This window comes from Penaeus vannamei, chromosome 22, assembly GCF_042767895.1.
Source record: "Penaeus vannamei isolate JL-2024 chromosome 22, ASM4276789v1, whole genome shotgun sequence".
Lineage (NCBI taxonomy): Eukaryota > Metazoa > Arthropoda > Malacostraca > Decapoda > Penaeidae > Penaeus > Penaeus vannamei.
This window is the reverse complement of record NC_091570.1, coordinates 19936358-19948857: the sequence shown is the minus strand read 5'-3', so window position 1 is coordinate 19948857 and position 12500 is coordinate 19936358. Positions and strand designations below refer to the sequence as shown.

Genomic DNA, 12500 nt, shown 5'->3' with positions numbered 1-12500 from the left:
CGTAAATACACCCCCAACACACACCAGAAAAAAGAGATATAACTACAAATTAAAAGGTGGAAAAGGGGGGCTCGGGTGCTGGCGGCGGCGGCTGTATTAACGTTAATGGCGGTCGTAATCCCTGATAATGAAACTGTAAATATAGTGAGTTTACGCCTTGTGTGTCCGTGCTCTGCCTGCGGTCGTTCGAGTGGGCGACGGCTATGTGGGTCTCTCTCTCTGTCTCTCTGCCTCTCTGTTTCTCTGTCTGTCTCTGTCTCTCTCTGTTTCTCTGTCTGTCTTTGTCTCTCTCTTGTTATCTCTCTCTCTCTCTCGTGTTCTCTCAATTTCTCTCTTGTTCTCTCTCTCGATCTATATCCCTCTCTCTCTCTCGATTTATCTCCATCTCTCCCTATCTATCTCCCTCTCACTCTCCATTTACCTCCCTCTCTCACTCTCTCTCTCCCTCTCTCCCGTTCTCTCAATTTCTCTACCGTTCTCTCTATATCTCTCTCCCTCTTTCTCTCGATCTATCTTCCTCTCTCTCTCTCTCTCTCTCTCTCTCTCTCTCTCTCTCTCTCTCTCTCTCTCTCTCTCTCTCTCTCTCTCTCTCTCTCTCTCTCTCTCTCTCTCTCTCGGTACACAAGTCCCCCTCACACGAAATAATGAAAACCAAGAGGAAGATAAACAATAACAAAAATAAAAACAAATCACACAGAAGGAATTAAAAGGAAAGAAGAAAGGGAATGAAAGGAGAATGAGAAGGACAGCCAAAAGAAAGAAAAAAGGATGAAGACGACAAAAAAAAAAGAAAACAAGAGACAGAAAAAAAGAAAGACCGACAGAAGCCCCCCCGCGCCGAATTGCCTCCCGATGGCCCGCCCGCTCGCCCCGACCCGAGGGCGAGCGACCGGGCACAAGCGGATCCCGATTGATCAACAAAGGGACAATTTCGGCGCAGTCTGGACGGCTGGCGACCTTGAGACTGCAAGCACGAACGACCGCATGCACGCAGCGAGACAAGGAGGAGGCAGACAGACAGATAAACATACACACAGACAGACACAGACAGTCAAGGGGTATGGTAGGACGTCGAGGTAAGTGGCGCGATCCCAACCTCGCTACAGGATGCCACTCGTTGACGGTGCCATCCTCGCGGCAATTGCAATATCCGCTTGCAAGCTATGTAGCCTCCACCACGTGTATGTATCTTGTGCAACCGCGTCAACAATGGTTTGGCGCGGGGGGGGGGGCATTCGGCGTGCACACAGTCCGCGACCATACACGCAGAATCAAACTCTTAAAGATCCATAAAGATGTACACACGAATGCACACAGACGTACACACAGACGCATATCCAAACGCGGAAATGGGAAAAATAACCTTATGAGATACAGCGAATCACATAAACACACAAAAATCTCTTTCTTCCTGCGATTTCACGGCCTTGTCCCGCGAGCTGCGCAGGGGCGGGTCGGCGGCGGCGCAAAATCAGCGGTTGTTTCGCCGCGCAAGAAACGGCGTCGGGGCGGCATTCCTGCGCTCCCTCACCTTGGACTGGCACTCCCGCCTCCTTCCTCCCCAAGAGTGCCAGGTAAAAAAAAAAAAGTTAAAAGAAGGAAAAAAAATAAAACGCGGTAAAGGCGAAAACGAGGGAAAAGGGTAGAAGGAACGGGGGAGGGAGAAGAAGGAGAGAACGGAGGGAAGGAGCAGGGGAAAGTAGAGAGTGAGGGGGAGGAGAGGGGGAGGGGGAGGGGAAGGGGGGAACACCTGCAACAAGTGGCACCTGACCTTGGGGAGGCGCACAACAGGTGCTTCCTCCTCCGCCCGCGCCGGGAGGTTCCGGCGCACGCCCATCTCGGGAGAAATCCATGAGGCGTTGCGGTGCTTCTTGCCCCGCCCGCGCTTCCCTCTCGCCTTGTTGGGGGGGGGGGGGGGCAGCGCTTTCACTCCGGGCCTTCCGCTCTGCCCGGATATCCGAAATGGTCGCTGTCGGTCCCCGCCTTTGTCTCGCCGCCCGTGATTTGCGGGAGGTTGCTCTCCGTCGCCTTCTTGGCGGACGCGAAGGAGGGAAACAAAAGCGCGTCTAATCGCGTGTTTGTTATTCTGTGTATGTGTGTGTGTGTGGGGGGGGGGAAGTATGTGTTACTGTCTGTCTGTCTGTCTGTCTATCCCCCCTCCCTCCCTCCCTCCCTCCCTCTCCCTCTCTTTCTCTCTCAAGCCCTCTTCACCCCTTCCCTCTCACACGCCACCCACGCTACTTCCGGCCTCGTGACCAACCGCGCTGAAGGCTGTTGCAAAGGGAGGGGGGAGTGGGGGGGGGGGGAGCAGGCAGACTGGCAAACATCCCATCGCTTGGAAATATCATCTAAATAACTTAGACGAATTACACTGTCATTCTCTCTGACGATGCGCGAGCAATAAGAATATACATGATCATAACACGTATCAATGACCCAAAACAACAACAACAAAAATGGTAGACAAATAAATATGCAGCCGACGCTTCAACAGACCATGAAATTGCAATCCATCTTGCGCAAATTTGCACACGGCCCAATTGGCACACAACGGCCGAATGCACATCAAATATAACGGATAAAGCAGCCGATTCGAAATGATAGAGAATCCATGATTAGAATATCTCCTGTTGTGGACGAAGGAAAAACAACAATGAGAAGGATAAATGAGGGGATAGGGGGGAGGGAGAGGGAGAGGGAGAGAAAATTTAAGACACTAACAATCAGAAATGTGAAGAAAAAAAAATATATATGTATATAATAAAAAATAAAAACAAAAAGAAGCAGGGAGACAAAAAGACAAAACAGGAGAGAAAGAAATGAAAAAAAAAAAATTACAACTACAAGAAAAAAGAGAAACAGTTATGCGCGCGCGTCCGCACGCATAACTGGAGCGTCCGTGGGAAACCGAGCCACGACCTCCGCGTCAGAAATCCCCCCCCCTCACCTCCCCCCCACCGACTCCCAGCTCCCGTGTGGCTCGGAGGAAATGTACGACCACGAAAGCCCGATCGATTATGGGCATTACGTATCCCGATTGCGAGGCTGCACTCGATCGGGTGACTGCGTGCGGGCCGCTCTCGCGCGGGAAAATCGGCGGCCTGGCACCTCGTTACGGAACCCTTGCGAACTTCCATGGGCGGATTAGAGGATGAATCTAACGGGAAAAAGGAATCTGGAAATGATAACAAGAGGAAACCAGAAAAAAAGGATTGAAAATATATTAATAACAATAGCAACCAAATCGGAATTGAAAAAGAAAAGATTTCTAAAAAAAGAAAAAGAATAAAAATTGACACTAATAAAAAGAAGGGAATCTAAAAAAATAACAAATAAACACTATTCAAAAATAAAATAATGCTATACGAAAAAAGAGAATATACATAATGCATATATATATCTATATATACGAATCTAAAAAATAAAATAGGATAAAAAAAATCTAAATGAAGAAAAAAGGCCTTTAAACATAAAAATAAAATCAATCTTAAAAAGGGGGAGGCGAAGGGGAAGAAAACATGCATACACAACACCCATTCACACACGCACGAGCCGACAACATAAAAACGAGAGCCCCCATTGCCGACATGCACATGCCATCGTATACAATTGTTTTTAAATTCAACAAAATGATGAATTATTTTTAGAACTACGCCGTTCGCACGTCCCTTTGTTCCGACCTATGATTACCACAAAAAAGAAAGAAAGAAAGAAAGAAAAAAAAGAAAAAGAAAAAAAGACAGAATATATATATATATATATATATATATATATATATATATATATATATATATATATATATATATATATATATATATATATTTCCCGCTCCCCAGATTACCTGACCGTTACGCCGCCGCAAATCCAGAAATAACAATGTCCTTAATAATCAACCTTTGCATCGTGTCTTTTCGTTTTCTTTTACTTGTTCATATATCGTAGAAAAAAAACAATAATGATTCTGCGGAAATACTCAAGCTTATTCGCCGGGAATTTTGCTGATACTTGGGGAAAGAGAGGAAGAAAGAACGGAAGAAAATATGATGATGAAGAAGATAGGAAGGAAGAGTAGGAGAAGGAAAAGAAGAACAAATTAAAAAGAAGAAGAAAGACAAAAGGAGGAGGAGAAGAAAAAGAAGAAAAAACCAAAAGAAGAAGAAAAAAAAGACTAAAGGAGAATAAAAAGAACAAAAAAAAGAAAAAAGAAAAAGAGAGAAAAATAGAAAAGTTTCTTACGTGCTCTGCCTGAAGGCAACATGGGTGTCCCATCATAACGAGGTTTCCCAATATAGATATAAATTTCGTACTGGAGCAAAGTCACAGGATCGCAAAATAAGCCAAGTAATAGCATAGCCATTATTAGCATAATAACATTATTTTGATCATTAATGCTATTATCATATTTTTTGTACCATCATTATCAACTTTTATACCGATGTTAATACTACTACTAATAATGCTGCTACTAATATGAACATTACCATCATCTTCATTATCATAAACATTGTAGTCATCATTATTATCAGCACCATATTAGAAAGCTCGTGCTCATCATCATCAACAGCATCATCAACAACACCATCATTGTGACACTCTCAGTGGTAAACACAAAAACGGAAATGCAGAATAACAGAAGGAGAGAAAAAACGGAAATGCAGAATAACAGAAAGGAGAGAGAGAAAAAAAACGGAGATACGATAACAAAACAACAACAAAAACGAATCCTTGCACATCACACAAAATGGCGCTGCATAGTTTCGCAAATAATAATTATAATAATAATAAAAAAAATTACAAATACAAATACGAGCCTCACTAACAACAACAAAACAAAGGAAACCGCTTGGCCCCAAAACAAATAAATTGTTCTGCCAAGGTGAAAAAGTACGCCCATATATTTTCTTTGTTTTGTTTTCTTTCCATGAACCAATAAATAACGCAACTTAAACAACAAAGGACACTTCCAACCTAGAAAAAGGAAGGAAAAGAGATAAATAAATAAAAGTAAACATGCGCCCACCCAATGAAAAAATAAAAATAATAAGTAACATGCCCTGTACGGTAGGATAGAAGGTAAAATCACATCAATCACAAATAAGCAAATGACAAATCACGATAGTTCGGATGCAGGAAGGAGGAGGAGGAGGAGGAGGAGGAGGAGGAGGAGGAGGAGGAGGAGGAGGAGGAGGAGAAGGAGGGGGTGGAGGCGGAGGAGAAGGAGAAGAAGAAGAAGAAGGAGAAGGAGAAGAAGAAGGAGGAGGAGGAAGAAAAAGAAGAAGTAGGAGGAAGAGAAGAAGGGAGAAGAAAAATAAGGAGGAGGAGGAAGAACAAGAACAAGAAGAAGGAGGAGGAGGAAGAAGAAGAAGGAGGAGGAGGAAGAAGAAGAAGAAAGAGGAAGAAGAAGAAGAAGAAGAGGAAAACAAGAAAATGATGAGAAGATGAAGAGAAGAAAAAAAGAAAAAGGATTAAGAACAAGAACAAGAGCATGACAAAGAAAAAGAGGGAAACCCAAAGAAAAAAACGTAAAAAGACACTTTCCTAAACAGAGGAAGAATACAGACCATTCATCTTTAAGAGACCTCTTTAAACTTGTATAACTGTTATTCCACTTCAGCAAAACGAGAAAGACCGCTGCGGATGTGATGAAAGGAGACGAACACAACAGATATATGTGTGTATGTATGTGTGCTTATGTGTGTGTTTAACAATCCACTCATATCCGAAAACACACACACACACAGAGGCATACACACACACACACACACACACACACACACAGAGGCATACACACACACACACACACACACACACACACACACACACACACACACACACACACACACAACCCTTTCCCCTCCCCAACCACGCCCCCTCCAACCCCCTCCACCCAACCCCCACCATACAAACAGGCGTATTTGGCCAGACACGGGACACCGAGGAGGCCGGCTTAAAAGGCTCACTTCCGGTCGCAGCAACGGGGTCCGAGCGCGATGGCCTCGGGGCTGGTCGTCCATTACCCATTTTGGAATCGCAACGGAATCATAATGGAATCGAGGGGCTGGCCGTGTTTATTGCTGGCATTTTTGCATGTGCGAAAACACAAAAGTGCATGGACACAGACGGCACTTCCACGAATAAGGCAGCGTGTATGTCTAAAAAATAATAATAATCATAAAAAATAATAAATAAATATGCATATATATATATATACATACATATATATATATATATATATATATATATATATATATATATATATATAGTTGTGTGTGTGAGCGCGCGTGTGCGCAAAATTACGTAAGCGAACGCATTCATAAGGAAAAATCGCACCATAATGAGCCTTCTCCCATTGTGCACAATATGATCCTCAATCCCCTTTCCTTTCCCCTTTCTCGTCTCGTCTTTGTCTTCGACGTTAGTCCCCTTCTCCCTCTCCCTCTCTCTCTTTCCTTCCCTACCCCCCTCTCCCTCTCTCTCTTTCCCTCCCTACCCCCCTCTCCCTCACTCTCTTTCCCTCCCTACCCCCCTCTCCCTCTCCCTCTCTCTCTACCCTACCCCCCCCCCCTCTCTCTCTCTCTCTCTCTCTCTCTCTCTCTCTCTCTCTCTCTCTCTCTCTCTCTCTCTCTCTCTCTCTCTCTCTCTCTCTCTCTCTCTCTCTCTCTCTCTCTCTCCTGATCCAAATCACCGTAATCCCCACCACCATCCCTGTCCCTACCATCTGGTCCACTCTCCCTTGGTTAAAGGAATAACGTTTTGAATAAACTGCAATTGACAGTAAAAATCAACATCAATAAAAACGACAAACCTATGCATAAAATTGACTGCAATCAACGGCAATAAAAATAAAAACTAAAAACAAAACAGTAAATCACAAAACGAACTGCAATTAACCCTAAAAAAACAAACCTCAACAACAATAAAAAACAACAACAACAAAGGCCTTCCAACACAACACCCACAACCCTCGCAGATCCTCACATCTTTTGGACGCCTTGACGCTGACCCAACAAACAGGTCCCGAATCCTAGTTTCCTCGTGACTGCCTCTCTTCCCTAATCACCTGTTGACCGCCTGTTGACCGCCGCCAGCCGCCTCCAATCCCTGTCAACAGACGGATAGCCTTTCATCCTAGCTTCCCCATCTCTCCCACGCCCTGCACATCAACGCCAGAAGATGGAAGAGAGGGAGGGAAGGAGAGGGAGGGAGGAGGGAGAGGGAGGAGGGAGAGGGAGGAGGGAGAGGGAGGAGAGAGAGGTAGGAGGGAGAGGGAGGAGAGAGAGGTAGGAGGGAGAGGTAGGAGGGAGAGGAGAGAGAGAGAGAGAGGAGAGAGGAGAGAGGAGGAGGAGGAGAGAGGAGAGAGGAGAGAGAGAGAGAGAGAGAGAGAGAGAGAGAGAGAGAGAGAGAGAGAGAGAGAGAGAGAGAGAGAGAGAGAGAGAGAGAGAGAGAGAGAGAGAGAGGGAGACTGAGTGTGAAATGGACCATGGATGCTGCGCCGTAGAAAGGAGTCTGTTATCGTTAATCTCCTTCTCTATTCCTCCCTGGGTCTGTCTGTCTCTGTCACTGAATTATTCACCGAGTCGCATTCTCTCTCCCACCCTCCTTCTCTTCCCCCCCCCTTCTCCCTCTCTCTCCCCTCCTTTCCTTCCCTTCCCCTCTCTCCCACCCTCCTTCCCTTCCCTCCGCCTCTTTCCCACCCTCCTTCCCTCTCTCTCCCTTCTCTCCCACCCTCCTTCCCTTCCCTTTCCCTCTCTCCCATCCTCCTTCCCTTCCCTCCCCCTCTGCCATCCCTTTCCCTCCCTCTCACCCACAAACACAACCCACAACCACCACAATATATAACTGACAATTTCAGTTTCCCAAAATACGCTTCACACACTAATATATTCGAAAGACTAAAATTATTGAGAAAATAAAATCATTAAGAAAACAACCACCTACAATGACAACAAAAACAACAAACCCAATTCACACTATGAACAACAACATGGACAACAACATGAACAATACATAATTGACAACATGATGTCAATCTAACCCACGACCTACCACCCCACCACCCCACCCCCCGCAAACAATCCACAACCTCTCACGCCGCACTTACCTTGACCTCGGGAGGAACATGGAGCCATCGATGAAGACGGAGCCGGAGAGCAAGATGTACCAGCACGTGGCCAGCTCCCCGCGGCTGCAAAGGGACCAGGGAAGCCATTAATATCATGTTTCATTCACTTTCAATTCCTTCACTTGATACTGTTTTTTTTCTTAGACATATTTAGCACCAAAACAGTTTTATAAAGAGATATATAATATTCTGGAAAGTCCCTGTTAGGATAAAAAAGTAAAAACTACATTAATTATGATTATAAAAAAAATAAACAAACATAATTACAAAGGAGAGAGAGAGAGAGAAAGAGAGAAGAGGAGAGGAAAGGACAGAATAAAAGAGAAGAGCGGAGAGGAGAGAAGCGAAGGGAAAATAAGCAAGACAAAAATAAAAGAGACAGCCTGGCAAATGCCACACATAAGTAGGCCAAAAAAGGATATACACAAAGACAAAGCACAGAGCAAAGCCACACAAACAATTTGCCATCGTCTAGTAAATTTCGGATCACCACGAGGGTTTCACTCACAGGCTGCTTCAGCGAACCCCCTTCGACAAGCGTTCACTCCGAATCGCCACATGAACCTTCAGCGAGTACGTGCCATTGTTGAGTCTTTGAAAGGATTTCACAAAAAAAAAAAAAAAAAAAAAGAAAGAAAAAAAAGAAAAAAAAAGAAAACTTAATTTCTCAACATCCACGGTTTCTTTGCCTCTTGTAGTAACAACAACAATCAACGTTATCATTATCATCATCATAATGATAACCATATGAACAACAGCAATACAAATGGTAATCATCAGTATAATATTAATAATAATAATAATAATAATAATAATAATAATAATAATAATAATAATAATAATAATAATAATAACAAAAACAAAGTAACAACAATAGCAATAAAAATAATAATCATGATAATAATAATGTTATTTACAACAATAGTAACAATAATAATAATAATTCAAAAAATAATGATGATATCAATAATAATAATAATAATAATAATAATAATAATAATAATATTCATAATAATAACAATGATAACAATAATAATAACAACAACAACAATAACAAAACAACAATAACGATACTAATCCTTCCCTCCAAATGACCGCGCCTCCTCCCCGAGGTCGCCCCGCCACGAGCCCTGAGGCGACCCTCTTCCTCCCCGACGCCAAGCCCTCGCGACGCCAGGAATGAACGGCCGGCGCTCAAAAACAAGCTCCTGTGCTTTTTTTCTCTCTATCACCTGTTTCGTCCTCTTTCTTTTCCCTCCTTCCCACTCTTTCTTCCTATAACTGATCTTTCTCCCTCTCCCCCATCTTTCTCAGTCTCTTCTCCTTTCTTTCTTTGACCTTCTCCCTCTCCCCTCCCTTTCGTTTACCCTTTCCTCCTCATTTTCTTTTCCCCTTTTTGGTAGAGGTGTCGGAGATGGGGAAAATTGCGATAAAGGTTAGGGCAAGGTAGAGGGATGGAAAATGGGTCGATGAGACGATGGCGAGTTCGAAGAGTTTTTTTCTATGAATATTATTATCATTATTATCAGTATCATCATTATCATTATTATCATTACTGTCATTATCATAATTATCATTTTTGTCACTATCGTTATTATTCTTATTCATTGCAGCCTGAATCTTATACGAAATGTGAATAAATGTGAGAGAGAGAGAAACAGGATTTATGCCTTCACCAAGAAATCAAAACAAATAATACATAAATAAAACAAAACAATAACAATAAGTAGAATCGAAACCAATAAAAGATAAAAGAAAAAACAAAGAAATAAAAAAAAGTACCGCTAAACCGATTACCCCCCCCAAAAAAAAAAAACATATATACAAACAAACAAACAAAAAATCGACATACGAAAGAAAAAAGAGAGTAAGAGAGAGAGAGAAAAAATCCCCAATTCCAAGCAGCGTCCAGCGGGCGTCCGCCAGACTGCGCATCCAATATAGGACGCGAGCGATGACGTCACCAAACAAGCAAAAATAGATCGGGACTCGATTAGCTATTCATCAAAATACTTCATAACAGAATATGCGTATAATCAAAGGCACGGAGCAGTTCCTTTTCCCGTGATTGAAAAAAAAAAAAATAATAATAATCATAAAAAATAAAATAAAAATAATGGGGTTGTAATTCAGTGATGTTCGTTTATTTTTCTTGACATTTTCAAAATCGGGCCAATAACAAATAAATCATCCGTGACATATATAAATAGGATTATATATATATATATATATATATATATATATATATATATATATATATATATATATATATGTACATATATCATGTGTGTGTGTGTATTTATCTATATCTATATCTATATCTATCTATCTATCTATCAATCTATATATATATATATATATATATATATATATATATATATATATATATATATATATAGAGAGAGAGAGAGAGAGAGAGAGAGAGAGAGAGAGAGAGAGAGAGAGAGATTATAGATATTATACATTATACGCACACATACATACACACACACACACACACACACACACACACACACACACACACACACACACACACACACACACACACACACACACATATATATATATATATATATATATATATATATATATATATATATACACACACAAACAAATACACATACACACATATATATGTGTGTGTGTGTGTGCAAATACATATATGTACACACACATGCGCGTGCGCGCACACATTCACACAACATGGACAACATGAACAACAACATGGGCAACAACATGATCAACATGGACAACATGAACAACATAATCCTGAGAGACGATTCAATTATCCCGAGCCATGGCCTGCTTCCCCCTCGCTTCTCGGCTGTTTCTCATTCCATTTTCTTGTGTCAACTTCTCCTCCCTATTCTTTTCTCTTTTTCTATTTCTTTTTCCTTTTTTCTTTTTTTTTCTTTTTTTTCTTCTTCCTTCTTCTTATACTTCTACTTTTTCTTCTTCATTCTCTATTTTGTTCTTCTCCTTCCTCCTCCTCTTCTTTCTGCTTCCTCTACTTCCTTCCCTTCCGCCTCGTACACACGCCACTTTCACACCGTCGAAAGAGTAAACATTGATATGCTTTATTTAAATCTTTAAATCTTTCCTTAAGCAATCAGATTAATTTTAATCAATTCGTCTATTTGAATTGTTATTATAAACCATTACTGTTATTATCATTATCATCATCATCCCCCCTCATCATCATCATTTTTCTTATCTTTATCTCAAAATTGATGTTACTACAAGAATTATTAAAGCACACGCTCTCTTACCTGGGAAACTTCTTTATTTAGTCTCACCTGCCATTTGCATCTCCGAGGAATCTTGCCCCACACCAGAATCAACTTTCATCCCTTGCTAAATAACGACGCACATACATGACGTCACAGCGAAATGTGACATCATCTTCGTCAACGGTATACTTAGACGTGAATCACCCCCTCCCCCTTCCCCTTTCACCCCTCCACCTTCCACACATTTCCCTTCCACCTTACGTAACCCTCCCTTCCTCCTCCCCCCTGTTTCATCCACTTCTCCCTGTTCCTCCTCCTTCCCCTTCCCCCCCGTGCAAATCGCGAAAAGGAGATGCACCTGACGCTTCTCTGACGTACCTGGCATCTGTTTTACTTGGCACTTGGCACCTGTCCTGCTTGGCACCCATCCTCTTTAACATTTGCTCAATCTACCTGTTCTATCTACTACCTGTTTTGCTTGGCACCTGTTTTGTCTACAACCTGCTCTACTTGGGACCTGTTCTGTCTACTACCTGTTCTACCTACTACCTGTCTTCCTTGGCACCTGTTCTACCAAACACCTGTTCTGACTACGACCTGGCACCTGTCCTACCTAAAACTCGCCAAGCCAAAAACACGGCTTTGCCAAGAAGAATCTTCAATCGCCGGTCAATAACACCTTTATTTACCCAAAGGAAAAAAAGAGAAAGCGGAAAAAAGCAAAAGCGGGGGAATTTCGCGAGTTGTGGAGTCAAATATTGACGAGGAGCAAATCGAGTTTCCGGAACGGAGAAATTAATTTCAACACTCAACAGCCCAGGAATGTTTGCCTCTCAGTCACCTCCCGAGTGCTGGCTCGCTGTCCGTCCATCCGTCTGTCCGACTGCCCCTCCGTCTCTCTCTCTCTCTCTCTCTCTCTCTCTCTCTCTCTCTCTCTCTCTATATATATATATATATATATATATATATATATATATATATATGTGTGTGTGTGTGTGTGTGTGTGTGTGTGTGTGTGTGTGTGTGTGTGTGTGTGTGTGTGTGTGTGTTTGTTTGTGTGTGTTTGTGTGTGTGTGGGTGGGTGGGTGCGTCCGTGCGTGCGCGTGTGTGTGTGTGTTTGTGTGTGTGTGTGTATTTCCGGTATATAT

At 42.4% G+C, this 12500-nt stretch overlaps 1 protein-coding gene across 2 annotated transcripts in view; it reads right to left on the bottom strand.

Moving 5' to 3' along the window:
• The window catches only part of LOC138865658 (rap guanine nucleotide exchange factor-like), a 331720-nt gene that overhangs the window by 33324 nt on the left and 285896 nt on the right, over positions 1 to 12500 (bottom strand). Inside the window, exon 4 of one of the 2 annotated variants that reach the window (XM_070136703.1) lies at positions 8102 to 8185. In XM_070136703.1, the coding sequence (XP_069992804.1) occupies positions 8102 to 8185 (84 nt within the window). Of the gene's footprint in view, positions 1 to 8097; positions 8186 to 12500 lie in introns of those variants that run through there. The other variant, XM_070136704.1, reaches the window with a different exon arrangement.